Raw genomic sequence first — 16,095 nt, forward strand, 5'->3', positions numbered from 1 at the left:
CTATATCTTGGCGTATCCCAACACTAAAGCCGCAAGTCTGTGTCTAATTTCAACTGCAAAGTCTCAAACACACCAGTTGCACAGGTGAAGCATTTGGCCAAGTGTTACCTTTAGGTGTCAATGGGTGCAAGGAAAAAAAATCAGCACCAGTCACTTGTACAGACGCTTCCAATGCATTGATTTGTTTTATGGTATTCTGTACGTGGGGAGTGTCTCGACAGTCTGTGTTAATCAGCCCGGGGAATTGTCTATCCTTATGGTGTGCGATCTGTTTCTATGGGAACAAAAGCTACAGACGCATTATAATTTTTTATCCTCTATTTTTAAACTAATTCTGCAGTGTGCAATTAATCCCATTTTGCTTTTGTTTTCTCTCTCTCTGTTTCTCTTTCTTTTCAGGAGAACAATTGAAGTGTTTCAAAGGTGCAGCTGGTGGGGTTTGGTGGAGTTCAAGAGATCCTCCTCCCCCGTGGCTTTATTGAATTGATCGGATGGATTGCTACCCTCTGATCAAAAGGAGCGCCGAGCCCTCCATGAAAGCCATTCACACAGTGGAGCGGCTGGCGGATAACATCAGCGAGAGGTGCTTCCTGCCCTGCGTGGAAAGGGTGGCCGGGCTGTTGGATGCGAGGCCGTGCAAGAGCGTGATTTGTACTGAGCATGTCCCGCAGGAGAGGACCATATTATGCAAGACGGCTGCAGCAGCAGATGGGAGCAACGCCGGAGCCCAGCTGCATCCCCTCTCTCCCTGTGCATCTCCGGCGGCGACTCCCTGCCACCACCACCTCCACCACCTCCTTCTCCGCTCACCTGGACATGGCTTGAGGGGCAAAAGCTTCTGGCTGCGGGGCAAGATGGGGAACCAGGAGGGAAAGCAGAAAAAGGCGACGGGGGCGGACGGGCAGGACTGCGCGGACGACTCCAGGCTCAAAGATGCCGACGGTACAAAGAAAGGCTCGGCGGGCAAGAAAGCCCACGCAAAACACGGCAAGGGGACCGAGGGCAACAGAAAGAAGAAATCCGAGTCTTCCCGTTCTGTTTTCTCCATCAGGAAGAGAAAGCAGGCGTCCCGGGGTAAGAATGCGACGGGGGAGTCCAGAGATGATGTGTGGGAGAACCGGGCCCTGTATATCGAGGAGTTGGATACCGTGCTGCCGCTCACAAAGACCCCGGACATCAGCGTCTCTGCCGACGAGGGCGGCCTGACCGACACAGAGGCCGAGCAGCTAGACATCACCGGCGAGAGTCTCCCCGCCGCCGAGCAGCCCAGCGGCCGCACCCTCAGCTCCGGCTCTGACACCGACATCTACAGCTTCCACTCGGCCGCCGACCACGAAGACCTGCTCTCCGACATCCAGCACGCCTTCGAGCGGCAGCTGCAGTCCTTCAGCCCGGGGAACAAGGAGGAGGCGCCCGGGGAGGGGATCCGAGCAGCGGGAGGCAGCGTTGCCCCGTGGCTCTCTGATGCTCCCAGGGCCGGGGAAGCGGGCGGTGTTGGGCCGCTGTCTGATGCTCCTAGCTCCGGGGAAGCGGACACCTTCACCCCGCTGTCTGATGCTCCTAGCACCGGGGAAGCGGGCACCTCCACCCCGCTGCCAGGTGCACCCAGGGCCGGGGAAGCGGGCACCTACACCCCGCCACCGAAGGGTCCCAGCGCCGGGGAGCCCCCCAGCCTCGGTCAGACCGAGTGCCTCTCCTCGGCGGGACCCCTCTCCCTTCCCCGGGCTCTGTCCAAGGACAGCGGGCGGCAGGTTTGCACAGACCCTCGGGTGGGAGGTCCGGCGTTGAACGGGCTCCACCACTCCCTCCCTCCTCCAGCTCCCCGGGCAAGGATCGGGGCGGCCGACTCGCCTTTCACCGAGAGCGACGCCGAGGTGTTCACTAAGCCCGACTCCCCGCTGCTCACTCCCCGGACACACAGGGCGGGGGTCAGACCCTACCCCCCGGTCAATGCCACCTTCGTCAGGACCACCACCAGGCAGCTGAGCTCTCTCAGCATCTCCCCCTCCACCTCCCCCTCTCACAGCCCCCTGTTTCAGAGGAGGCGGCGAGCCCAGGCCGAGCCCCGCGGCAGCCGAGAGCCGCCCAGAGCCGAGAGGTGCCCCAGTGGCAAGAGCACTCTCAGCCGCTCGGCGGACTGGACCGAGGAGCTGGGGCGGCCCACGGGGGTCGGTTTTAAGAAGGCGGGTTCCCTCGACTCGCTGCACCGCTCCGGACCTCTCCAAACCCCACCTCTGCGACCGAGAAGGAGACCTTCCCTGGCCGAGAGTGGCTACCCCGAGATCTTCACTGGTGAGTGGTAACCTGGGCTGGAACTAAGTCGAGTTTCACTGTAACTTAATTGGTACACGTGACAATAAACTGACCTTTGCAGGTGGGTCTTCATGCCAAAACTCAAATGGGAGGATGGGGAACCTCATTGGGAGGGTCTAGGACCAGACAGAATAAAAGGATGTCCCTTTACAAATTATGTGAGAAGGAATTTCTGTGGAATTCGTTGCCACAGACAGGTGTGGAAGCCAAGGCAATGGATATTTTCAAGGTGAAGATTGACAGATTCGTGATTAGTAAGGTTGTCGGGTTATGGGGGAAGGCAGGAAAATGGGGTGGAGATGGAAAGATAGATTAGCCATGATTGAATGGCAGGCAATATGATGGGCCGAGTGGCCTAATTCTGCTCCTATAACTTATGAACTCATGTACCAGGCACAGACAATTCTATTTCACTTGCCATAGTCTTATTATCATCATTCTTGTGACTTTAGGATAGACTTGTATATCCTAAAGTCATGCAGCATGGAAACGCATCATCCCAACTTGCCCATGCCAGTCAACATGCCCCATCCATACTTGTCTTGCTTGTCTGTGCTTGGCCTAAACTTTTCCTATCCATGTAATGAAAGTGGAGGGTAGGTCAGGATCGCTGTCTAGTTGTTGGTAGGATGGTTCAGTTGCCTGATAACAGCTGGGAAGAAACTGTTCCTGAATCTGGAGGTGTGAGTTTTCACACTTCTGTACCTCTTGCCTGATGGGAGAGGGGAGAAGAGCGAATAACCAAGGTGAGACTCATCCTTAATTATGCTGGTGTCATTGCCGAGGCAGCATGAGGGGAAGGTGGATGCCAGTATGTGGCTCTAGTTAGTTTTCTGCAAAATGCTGCACAGTTTTGGGCAAATAATAATGACGTGTCCTGTCCAAGATGAAGTTGGAAGTTCTGAACTGTAAATACATCTGTTGCACCCTTTATTGTTGCAGGAACTAAATCCAAAAATACTCAGCCCAATGATCATGTGACAACTTCCACTGGTACAGCTGTTCAGAACATCTCCACTTTGAGGGCAGTTGGGAACAAGCGATTAAATGCTGAGAACAAAATATAAAGTGCTGGAGTAACTAATGGGTCAGGCAGCATCTCCAATGGATTTCAGATCAGGACCTTTCTTTAGACCAGTCTTGCCATCTGGAAAAATTAATTCAAATTAAACTCAAACTAATCCTTATTTGGTTGGCTCAAGATGTCTTCTAACAATCAGGATGTTGCCAGGACTTGAGCGGCTGATCTATAGGGAGAGTATGGGCAGCCAGGATTATATTACTTGGAGCGCAGGAGGATGGGGAGTGATATTGAAGAGGTGTATAAGATCGAGGGGAATAGGTAGAGTGAATGCAGTCTTTTAACCAGAGTAGGGGGATGAAAAACAAGAGGACAAATATTTAAGGAGAGGGGCTAGGTTTAATAGGAACCCAAGTAGCAACATTTCCACTCAGAGGGTGGTGGGTATATGGAATGAGCTGCCAGAGGAGGTAGTTGAGACAGGTACTATAACAATATTTAAAAGACATTTGGACAGGTATGTGGTTAGGAAAGATTTAGATGGATATATGGGCCAAATGCAGGAAAAAGTGACAAGCTTGGATTGGGTTATCTTGGTTTCATGGATGTGTTGGTTCAAAGGGTCTGTTTATGTGCTGTATGATTCCTGCTGCTGTATTTGCTCAGAACTTCAGACAGCTTATCACTGAAATAATCAGGTCTCTTTGTGAACTGTTTGGGGTTGTCTGCATCTGCAATACTACTGGGATTCTCTGATCTACGCCGATAAGGGAAAATACTTTGCCTTGGATTTGTCTCCAATGCGAACTGTAGACTTGGAGAATCTTATTTTGGGCAGTGATCTCCTGTGTTTGCCTCAGTGAATGTAATCCGCTCCTTGGAGACCCAATGAAGATGCAAATGCTGGAGTCTTAAGCAAAACCATGTGCTGGAGGAACTCAGCGGGTCAGTGGAGGGATTGCGTAGACTCCAGTCTGAAGAAATGTCCTGACATGAAACTCCATGTGTCCATTTCCTCCATAGATGCAGCCTGACTTTAGAGAAAGGGTGGAAAGGGGCCCTTCAGCCCATCGAGTCCATGCTGACCAGCGATCTGCCTCCACACACTAGGGGCATTTTTTACCAAAGCCAATCAACGTATAAACCTACACGTCTTTGGAGTGTGGGAGGAAACCGGTGCACCTGCAACCGACATGGTCACAGAGAGAACGTACAGACAGCACCCATAGTCGTGATCAAAGCCAGGTCTCTGGTGCTATAAGGCAACAACTCTGCCACTGCACCACTGTGCTGCCCTAACTGTCTGACCCACTGAGTTCCTCCAGCACTTTGTGGTTTGCTCTGCTCCTTGCAAGCTACAGGTTTTTGCCTCTACTGCTTGAGGAACTGATTTGTGCCATGCCTATTTCCTTGTTCTGAACCTGGGTGAGTTTGAAGTCATAACAAAAGGGGTGGCACAGTAGCACCCAGGTGCAAAGGGACTTGGGAGAGCTGGTGCAGGATTCTCCAGAGGAGGTTTACGAGAATGATCCAATGAATGATAGGATGAACACATGGAGCATTTGAAGGCACTGGGCCTTTATTCGCTGGAGTTTAGAAGGATGAGGGGAGACCTCATTGAAACTTACTGAATACTGAAAGACCCAGATAGAGTGGATGTGGGGAGGATGTTTCCACCAGTGGAAGAGTATAGGACTAGAGGCCGTAGCCTCAGAACAAAAGGACGTACCTTTGGAAAGAAGATGAGGAATTTCTTTTTTGGCAAGTGGGTGGGTAGAATATTGATTTGCAGCAAGAACTCTAGTTGAATAAACAAAAACTTCCATGTGTGTAGGGCTAATTGAATACATTTAAAAACCATACTGAGCATGAATGTGATGCATAAAATGCTAGTTAAACTCTGCAGCTGTCATTTAAGCAGGAATAAAAGTCTCTACCTTGTTAAAATATCACCGTACAAGGAATGTGCAGTGAAATTGCAATGAACAAAGCTAGTTGACAAGGTTTCTGGAGACATTAAGAAATGACGCTCGCTGGAATGTTGAGTAAATGTCAGTGCTGAAGGAACTAAACGGGTTAGGCAGCATCAGTGGAGGATCTAAGAAAGGGTCCAGACACATAACATTGTCTGCCCATTTCCTCCACAGATGTTGCCTGACCCACTGAGTTTTTTCTGCATGACTAGAATTTGTGATTGCTGTTCCATATTGAAGGGGGAAGGAAGGGGTGATTGTTACTAATAAAATTTGCGAGGAATTATATTGAATGATAATTTCTGGAAAGCAGCTGAGGTTTTGAATACAGTAATTTCACATCTTTGTACTGGATGTGAACTGCACACCCTTTCTCCCCACCTCCAACTAAGATGAGATTGGGACCTTTAATATTCACTGCCAGCCTGATTCTCCATTTGTGCAGGACTCCCAAATGACCATCACCCCACCTGTTGTAAACCAATATAAACCAATGACCACCCCCCCCCCCCACTTTTCCCTCTGCCTCACCGAGAGATTGCAACCATCTTCTGACCATATTGGACAAACTTAAACCTTGAAGTATTTTCTCATCTGAAATCAATTTCACATCTAGTGTTTGTACTCTGTTTGTGCCTCTGTATTTAGTAATTTTGATTGTGGTAAAATTCTGGTGTTTTTGATTTGTTTTTGCACCTTGTAGCATTTTGGCTGCTCTGTCTATGCTATAATGCCTCTAATAGAGGCTTGGAGTGAATGAGTATCTTATTGATAGTGAGGAAAGAACATCTGAAGAAAAATGTGCTCCATTTTTTTAAATAATGGGTGAATAAACGGGATAGAATGTTATCAGGATTTGCATACAATGCTCTAGGACAGTGGACTAGAAAGGCAGAGGATTACCTTGAAATTAAAACAAAGCTGGAACCACTCAGCAGGTCAGATAGGATCTTTAAAAAGGAAACATTAGCATTTTGGGACAATTAGCTTTTAGCAGAATGTATTTCATTTGGGTGAGAACATGAATCGTAACTTTCCCCCCTCTCTCTACATGTGCGTCAGTGTTTCCAACATTTTGGTTTTCATTTTGCTTATTCAGCTGCTGTGATTTTTTTTGACTATCATGGAATTTTACTATTTTTCTTTAAAAGCAAAGTGGTGAGAATCATAGCGATTCAGCACCTTGGTCAGGGACAGCTCCTTTTCCCAGCTTTTAACCATAATATGGAGTGAAACTTCATTCATTGGCTATAAAAGCTAGTTATACTGCTGATTACTGCATGCTCTACTTGATTTTAATTTTCTTGGGAAAGAAGATACTAATAAAATATATAATGTGTTTATGTATAGTATTATCTGATTAGATAGCATACAGAAGGGCAATGGTGGCACAGCGGTAGAATTGCTGCCTTGCAGCACCAGATACCAGGGTTAGATCCTGACCACGGGTGCTGTCTGTATGGAGCCTATACATTCTCCCCGTGGGTTTTGTCTGGGTGCTCCCACATTACAAAGATGTACAGGTTTGTAGGTTAATTTTTCTTTGGTAAAGATTGTAAGTTGTCCCTAGTGTGTAGGATAGTGCTAATTGTCCCTAGTTTGTAGGATAGGACACTAGGATTATCCCTAGTGTGTAGAATGCAATGCCGATCACTGGTTGGGGTGGACACGGTGGGCCGACCAGCCTGTTTCCATGCTGGATCTCGAAACCAAATTAAAGCAATGTACCAGATTCAAATCGAGAACCTAAAGCTCTAAATACAAAATAAATTTGCCAAGATTTAAGTCCTGCATTATTTAAACATTTTAATACTGCTGCCAACCAAAGGCTCCAAGTGAATTTGTTTTTCTATTTTGTTTCAAAAGCCACAGAGGACCTTATCAGTGGTGCTTTGTTACACAACAGGTCCTTCCATTCTTCAACGGATCATGTCAACAATGCATCATCTGCAATACATTTGTTGGAAAGGTGCCCAAATCCTCTGCAAAACAGTGCTGGAGGAACTCAGTGGGTCAGGCAGCATTTGGGAAGTGAATGGACAGGCGATGTTTCAGATTGGGAGCTGTCTGCACACCAATTGTTTTCAGTCTGAAGAAGGGTACTGAACAAAAACATAATTTGTCCATTCCCCCTACATATGCTGTCTGACCCACCGAGTTACTCCAGCACTTTGTGTTTTGCTCAAGATTGCAGAATCTGCAGTTCCTTATCTCTGCATGCCCAAGTCTGCTGATATTTGAAAACTAGCTTCAAGACTTTGACCATGAATTAAGTAAATGCTATGGAAGGATGGGGGGGGGGGGGGGGGGGGGGGGTGGAGTGGGTATGATGATAAGTAACTTCCAGATTAAAACAAAAAGTGTTTTTGAAACATTGGTAAAAGCAAGGAGCAAATTCATGGGCTGGTTGGGAGGGCACAGAATTGGAAAATGCAATTTAATTCTGAAGAACAAGGTAAGACATTTGGAGGAGTGACCAGCCACAAAACACAACAAATGGAAAGAGTCTAAAGGAATAGATGCTGGCATGAATACAAACCTACAGATTCCAAGAGGAAGTCGGATTGGGTGGATAAGATGCTTCCAGTGGCAGAAGAGACTTGGATTTTCCAGTTAAGGATAATAATGCAGGAACAGAGGTCTTGTAAATCAATTTGTACTTAAGTACAAAATAAGCTGAAAATACTCAACCATTCAGATAACTTCTGGGGAGATAGAAACACTTCATATTACAAGTTGGTCCCAGTATGTAGGATAGTGTTAATGTATGGGGTGATTGCTGATCGGCACAGGTTTGGTGGGCCGAAGGGCATGACTCCACATTGCATCAGTAAACAAAACCAAACCCAAGAGTCCCAACACAAAATGTTGCCTATTCATGTTGCTCCAGTGATGCTGCCTGACCAGCTGAGTTATTTCAGCACTTTTTGTGCCCCCTCTGGTCAATTTGTCATGCTGACGTTTGGCTCAAATCTTGCTGTGAAAGTTGGAACTGTGTTTCAATATATTTGCGACAAAATATATTCTGGCATTTGTTTAAACTAGTGAAGTGCATTGCATTTGAGCTGAACTTTTTAAAGCATAATAAGAGGGGGGTGGGGGGGGGAGAGAGACACTTCATTGAAATGTACTGAATTGTGAAAGGCCTGGATAGTGTATGTGGGGAGGATGTTTCCACAGTGGGAGAGTCTAAGACTAGAGGCCAGAGCCTCAGAACAAAAAGGTGTTCATATCGAAAGGTGTTGAGAAGGAATATCTTTCGTCATAGGGTGGTGGATATGTGGAATTCATTGTCACAGACAGCTGTGGAGGCCAAGTCAATGGGTATTTGTAAGGTGGCGATTGACAGATTCTTGATTAGTAAGGGTGTCTGGGGTTATGGGATGAAGGCAAGAGAATGGGGTTGAGGGAAAGATAGATCAGCCATGACTGAATGGTAGCGTACACTTGATGGGCCGGACGACCTATTTCTGCTCTTAGAACTTATGAACGTCAGAAGATATGAAAATGAACTGCAGGCATTTTTAGTCGTCATTCTCTCCAGCTGCATGATGATGAGGTGGTGTTGGTGGCTTTCATTAATTTTAATAACAGCAGGCATTATTAATGACTTTTTACAAAGGCAGAGCTTTGAAATGTATCAAGCATTTCATTGCTAATGTTCATGTACAACCAAGGAACAGCACTCTGCCCTATATGGTTGGCAGAATGTGACTTGCGGCTTGATAGCGGGTTCTGCCTTGAGCTGATAATTGTAGCTCTTTGTTGTACTGCTGGCTTTCACCAATAACTTTTGTAAAACAAAGGATCATGGAATCATCCATGATGTGGGCAGAGACCATTTAGCCCATTGAGTTTGTGCCAGACTCAAATGTTTAGTTTTGCCACCTCTCAACTCTTGGTCTGTAGCTGTGTAGGTTACAATTCACCAAGTTTGCAACCAGGTACCTCTTAATTAGTATTAGGATCTGTATCCATGCTGTTGAATAGCTTGTTCCTAAGCGTCAATACTCTTTGGGTGGCAGAAGTCTCACAGTGGAGAGGATGGTTCCACTAGTGGGAGAGTCTAGGACCAGAAGCCATAGCCTCTGAATAAAAGGACGTAGCTTTAGAAATGAGATGAGGAGGAATTTCTATGGGATTCATTGCCACAGACGGCTGTGGAGACCAAGTCAATGGGTATTTTTTAAATGTAGATTGACAGATTCTTAATTAGTGAAGGTATCAAGGGTTATGGGGAAAAGGCAGGAGAATGGGGTTGAGGGGGAAAGATAGATCAGCCATGATTGAATGGTGGAATAGACGATGGGCCAAATGGCCTAATGCAGCACCTCGAAATTTTGAACATATGAGCCTGGGCAGTTTAGTTTAGAGACAGCATGGAAACAGGTTCTTCAACCTACTGGGTCCATGCCAACCAATAATCACACCTTCACAATAGTTCTGTATTATCCCACTTTTGCATCCTACACACTAGGACAATTTAGAGGCCAATTAACCTACAAAATAGCACGCCTTTGGAATGTTTGAGAACATTGGAGCACCTGGAGAAATCCCACGCGGTCTCAGGGAGAACGTACAAAACTCCACGCAGAAAGTGCCCTTAGTCAGGATCCTGGGCTCTGATGTTTTGAGATGGCAACTCTACTGTTATACCACTGTGTCTTTATTTGTAAACATTGGCTCCTGGTACTAGATTCTCCCACAAGAGCACACTATCTCTGCCTTATTTCCTTCTGAAAGTCAACTGGAACACTTTGTTTTTTTCCCCCCCAGAGGTTGACTACCAGAGAGAACTTTGAGCTGCCACGACAGATTTTGGTGGACAGGTTGATTTGTGTTTCCTGGTTCAGCAGTTCTGGGCTCCAAGGGAACTAAGCACACTTCCATGTACAATGACAAGCTAGGGAAGGACAAAGATCCACTATCATCATATCCCCTCTCAAGTGATGCACCAATATGCTTGGTCTGGCAAAGCTTCTCCCCAATCTCCTTTGAGCTCCATCTACACCCTGCTGCCACGGTAAGGCCACCCACATAATCCCTCTTCTCCTCTCTCCCATTAGGCAAATGGTACAGAAGTGTGAAAGCGCACACCTCCAGATTCAGGAATAGTTTCTTCCCAATTGTTATCAGGCAACTGGACCATCCTATCCACAACTAGGGAGCAGTCCTGAGCTACTGTCTACCTCATTCAGTTTAGTTTATTGTCACGTGTACCGAGGTACAGTGAAAAGCTTTTTGTGGCGTGCTAACCACTCAGCAGAAAGACAATACATGATTATAATCAATCGATTTAGTGTATAGATACATGATAAGGGAATAACTTTTAGTGCAAGGTAAAGCCAGTAAAGTCCATCAAGGATAATCTGAGGGACATCAAGAGATAGTTAGTAGTTCAGCACTGCTCTCTGGCTGTGAGATGATGATTCAGTTGCGTGACAATAGCTGGGATGAAACTGTCCCTGAATCTGGTGGTGTGCATTTTCACACTTCTATACCGTTTGCTTGATGGGAGAAGAGGGAGTGGCCAGGGTGCGACTCATCCTTGATTATGCTGCTGGCCTTGCCGAGGCAGCACGAGGTATAAATGGGATCAATGGAAGGGAGATTGGTTTGTTTGATGGTCTGGGCTGCGTCCACAAATCACTGCAGTTTCCTAGTCCTTGATGGAGCTGTTCCCAAACCAAGCAGTGATGCATCCTGATAAAATGCTTTCTATGGTGCATCTGTAGAAGTTGGTGAGAGTTGTATGGCTCATGCCAAACTTCCTGAGCCTTCTAAGGAAGCGGAGGTGTTGGTGTACCTTCTTGCTCATTACTTCAATATTGGAGATTCTTAGACTATCTTTACTCGACTCCATCATGCTCTAAACTATATTCTCTTTATCATGTACCTGCACCAAGTGGATGGCTTGATTGTAATCATGTACAGTCTTTCTGCTGACTGGTTAGCATGCAACAAAAGCTTTTCACTGTACCTCTGTACACATGACAATAAACTAAACTTGAAAAGAAGATACTAAAGTTAGAGTTGAGTAGAGTGGAGACCAGTGTTCATTCATGACTACGGGTGATGTCTGTACAGGCTTTGTACGTTCTCTCCGTGACCTGCATGGATTTTCTCCGGGTGCTCCCACACTCCAAAGACATGCAGGTTTGTAGGTTCATTGGCTTTGGATGAATTGTAAATTGTCCCAAGTGTGTGTAGCATAATGTTTGTGTACGGGGCGGACTCGGTAGGTCAATGAGCTGGTTGGTGCGGACTCGATATGTCGAAGGGCCTGATTCTGCGCTGTATCACTAGACTAAATAAACCAACTCCTAACTTGGGTCATGCAAGAAGTCCTTCGTCTCATTTTAATGAAACGTTTTTTTGCAATAAATGGATTAGTCGTTCATTTGTTTGATTGTGATCAATTAAAGACTGCTGCTCTAGCGCCTTTTATAATACTTTTTGTAGCTGAAGGCATTGTATTCAACTTGTATACTTGGCAGTTGCAGGTTGGATGTGTCGGTCTGAAGACGTTCTCTATTTTTCTTTTCACAGGGCGAACGTTGCTGGAAAAACTATTTGGCCAGCAGGAAAAAGTGCAGATTTCGGGTGAACACGAAGCCGAGATGCTTTGCTCCCGTATTCTGGCAATGGGTTTGCTACTCCCATTTGGCAACTGTTTCAGAGAACAGTTTTATGGAGAAACACCACAAACCACCACTAGATTTGACGTGAGTTTTATTTTTCATCCTGTGTAAGATCTTTACGTTTCTGATTTGAAGTTGCTTGGATGTGTATCTTCTGATCCTATTCTTTGCATTTGTAAGCTGATGCTCTGGTTTAAAAACAGCCAGAAGCATTTTGATACTCTCACACTGTTAGAATTATTATTGAACATCCATTTCTGAATGCGCAGACACCTCAACCAACTGAATGTGGAATTGTGTACCCATTGCCCTCGCCACCAATATTGTTTCGTGGCCTTTGACTCCAGCCTTCTCCCGTGGCAAGATTTGACACTGACATTTTTGTACGATTGGTGTTTCTTTGGGAACTGTGTATTGATAGTGCCTTTAATGCCTTTGCTACCTCTGGATGTAATTCATGTCAAAACCATTTTAACCTCTTGACTCCCTGCGTGCCCTCACCTCTGACCCCAGTGTCATTTTGCTCCCTGTAAATTTGCAACACATCAAAACTTTGCTCTGCTTTTCCATCTCTTGCCAGTCCTATCCGCCAGTCACCTATGTCTGCCGGCAAGAGGTCCTGGTTTAACACGAGCATGATGTTTTAAAGACTCTTTTTTAAATCCCTCCATGGCCTTGCCCTCCACTGTCTCTGTATACTCCTTCAGTGCTATAACTTTTCAACCTTTCTGTGTACCTTTTTATCTCTGGGATCATGATCATACTCAATGTCTCTTCATTGGACCTTTGACTGCCAAGGCCCCAAATCTGGAATGCTCTCTCATAAACTGCACTTCCTCCAATGAGATGCTTTATAAAAGCTCACCGTTACTAAACTATGGCTCGTCTGGTGAAAAGTCCTCTGTTGTTTGGCGTTTGATTTAGTTGATGCCCCATGAAACGTTGAGTTTAGGTTTGTTGATTTATTCGTGTACCGAGGTACAGTGAAAAGATTTTTGTGTTGTGATATCCAGTCTGCGAAAAGATTATATTACAATCGAGCTGTCCTCAGTGTACTGATACATCCTAGTGTTTTATGTTGTTTTGAATGTCGTGTCTGTGCCTTGATGTGCCAGTGGGTGGGCAGATGAAAGGCTGTCAAGTTTTATAAATTACTGAGTCACCAGATTGAAGCGTACATGTTATGATTATGTCGCTGCGTGTGTCTGAGTATACATGTTGTCAAACCTCTAGGGTTCCCCATTAATGGAAGATTATCTTTCTGGACATTGGTGACAATCCTGTGAGCAAAATTGTACGGGTATTTTTTTTTTTTCCCCCATTTGCTTTGAAACCTTTTTCTGTTTTGGAACCATCAAGTAATGGGGTAGAGATGTAGGGGCAGCAAATCTAGATGTTAGAGGTAGAAGTGCAGTCCAATCTGGTTAGTATAGTTTACGTCGTGTGTACCATGGTACAGTGAAATTCTTTTGTTGCGTGCAAACCTGTCAGTGGAATGATTATACATGCTTACAATTAGGCTGTCCACAGTGCACAGATGAAGAGTAAAGGCTGTAAAGTTTAGTGCGAGATGAAGTCCTATTAAAGATAGTCAACGGGTCTCCAATGAGGTAGATAGTAGCTAAGAAACGCTCTAGTTGTTGATAGGGTGATTCTTTTGCCTGATAACAACTGGGAAGAAACTGTCTCTGAATCTGGAGATATGTGTTTTCACACTTCTGTACCTCTTGCCTGATGGTAGAGGGGAGAAGAGGGAGTAACCAGGGTGAGACTCATCCTTGTTTTATGCTGGTGGCCTTGCTGAGGCAGCGTGAAGTGTAGATTAAGTTAATTGAAGGGAGTCAATCTCTGTCCTGCCCACTCCCCTGACATCAGTCTGAAGAAGGGTCTTGTCCTGAAACGCCACCCATTCCTTCTCTCCAGAGATGCTGCCTGTCCCGCTGAGTTACTCCCGCATTTTGTGTCCACCTTCAATTGAAGGGTGGTTGGTTTTTGTGATGGTCTGGGCTATGTCCACAATTCTCCACTATTTCTTGTGGTCTTGGATGTAGCTGTTCCCAAACCATGCTGTGCATCCTGATAACACCTTCTATGACCTGCAGAAGTTGGTGAGAGTTCTTGTGGACGTGTCAAACTTCATTTGCCTGCTAGGGATGTAGAGCCATTGGTGTGCTTTGTTGGTCGTTCCTTCGATATGGGTGGTCCAGGACAAGTTTCTAGTGATATTTACTGCTGGGAAATATCTGTGTCTAGAATCTGTGGTGAACCAGTCATGATAAAGTTAAAAAAAAAATACAATGATTAACATTTTGTTCATTTACCACATGGAAAATTACATAGAATGGTGGCTGAAAAGACCAAGGTTTCCATCCATTTTAAAAAGAGAGAAATTATTTGTGATAAGTGATGTCTAAATGATGTGTAATTGGTTCCAAATGGGTTTATTGATTTAACAAAATAATTTGGATAGTATTTGGGAAAGAGACAAAATGCTGGAATAACTCAGTGGGTCAAGCAGCACCCTTGGAGAATGTGAATAGGTGACATTTTGGGTCGGGACCCTTATTTGGACTAGTACTTGGGTTTGAAGTGGAAGATAAGCAATTGATGCACCAGTCTCCCTCATAGTAGTTAGGAAATGGAAAATTGAATTTTGTGTACTTCTGTTTGCCCCAATGATTTGTCAGGCAAATGGACAATGGAGACAATTCCTTGAAACTGGCTCTTAGGGAAGGATAGATTGGCATTGATCAAAAAACCATTGTCATGGGTCGCATCTCAATGGGATCAGTCTCCAGTGGGAACCACATTACTCATGTCAGTAATTGTCAGCCACCTAAACATTCATTCAATGAATGTTAGCATTAGATGTAGATGGACACAAAATGATGAAGTAACTCAGTGGGTCAGACAGCATTTCTGGACAAAATGATGGGTGACATTTTGGTTTGGAGCCCTTCCAGAACAAGGGGTCACAGTTTAAGGAAATCTTTTAGGACCGAGATGAAGAAAACATTTTTCACACAGAGAGTTGTGAATCTCTGGAATTCTCTGCCACAGAAGGTAGTTGAGGCCAGTTCATTGGCTATATTTAAGAGGGAGTTAGATGTGGCCCTTGTGGCTAAAGGAATCAGGGGGTATGGAGAGAAGGCAGGTACAGGATACTGAGTTGGATGATCAGCCATGATCATATTGAATGGTGGTGCAGGCTCGAAGGGCCGAATGGCCTACTACTGCACCTATTTTCTATGTTTCTATGTTTCTTCAGACTGCTTTATTAAATTACATGTTCTGGTCTGAGGAAAATGTACAGTACAGTTTAAAAAAAAAAAACCCAGCTGGGAATATGGATGGGGAAGAAATAGAATTTGGACAAGAAGGTTTGTTTTTGTCACGTGTATTGAGGCACAGTGAAAAGCTTTTGTTTGCGTGCTATCCAGTCAAAGAAAAGACTATACATGAATGCAATCAAGCTGTTCAAAGTGCACCGATAATGGGTACAACATTTAGTGCAAAATAAAGGGAAAGGTAGTTCTGATAACTTTGAAGAAACAAGGAATTGCAGATGTTGGTTTATGCAAAAGGATACAGTGTTACTCAGTTACTCGGAAATGTCCTCGTTCTTCAGGGAACGGGGATTCCCCTCCGCCACCATAGATGAGGTTCACACCAGGGTCTCATCCATACCCCGTAACACTGCTCTCTCTCCCCATCCCCGCACTCGCAACAAGGGCAGAGTCCCTCTCACCCCACCAGCCGGCAAATACAACACATAATCCTCCGCCATTTCCGCCACCTCCAACGTGACCCCACCACTCGCCACATCTTCCCATCTCCCCCCATGTCTGCCTTCCGCAAAGACCGCTCCCTCCGCAACTCCCTCGTCAATTCTTCCCTTCCCTCCCGCACCACCCCCTCCCCGGGCACTTTCCGTTGCAACCGCAAGAAATGCAACACCTGTCCCTTCACCTCCCCCCTCGACTCCATTCAAGGACCCAAGCAGTCGTTCCAGGTGCGACAAAGGTTCACCTGTATCTCCTCCAACCTCATCTACTGCATCCGCTGCTCTAGATGTCAGCTGATTTACATCGGGGAGACTAAGCGTAGGTTGGACAATCGTTTCGCCGAACACCTCCGCTCAGTCCGC

General features: G+C 45.8%; 1 protein-coding gene across 1 annotated transcript in view; it reads left to right on the forward strand.

The window, feature by feature from the left end:
- The first annotated feature begins 395 nt into the window (after window positions 1-395).
- Window positions 396-16,095, forward strand: part of fmn2 (formin 2) — a 368,117-nt gene continuing 352,417 nt past the window's right edge. The window contains exons 1-3 of the mRNA XM_033026371.1: window positions 396-2,292; window positions 11,857-12,032; window positions 14,000-14,056. Of these exons, the coding sequence (XP_032882262.1) occupies window positions 492-2,292; window positions 11,857-12,032; window positions 14,000-14,056 (2,034 nt within the window). The 5' untranslated portion in view covers window positions 396-491. The remainder of the gene's footprint in view (window positions 2,293-11,856; window positions 12,033-13,999; window positions 14,057-16,095) is intronic.

This window comes from Amblyraja radiata, chromosome 8 (genome assembly GCF_010909765.2).
Source record: "Amblyraja radiata isolate CabotCenter1 chromosome 8, sAmbRad1.1.pri, whole genome shotgun sequence".
In the NCBI taxonomy this organism is placed as follows: Eukaryota; Metazoa; Chordata; class Chondrichthyes; order Rajiformes; family Rajidae; genus Amblyraja; species Amblyraja radiata.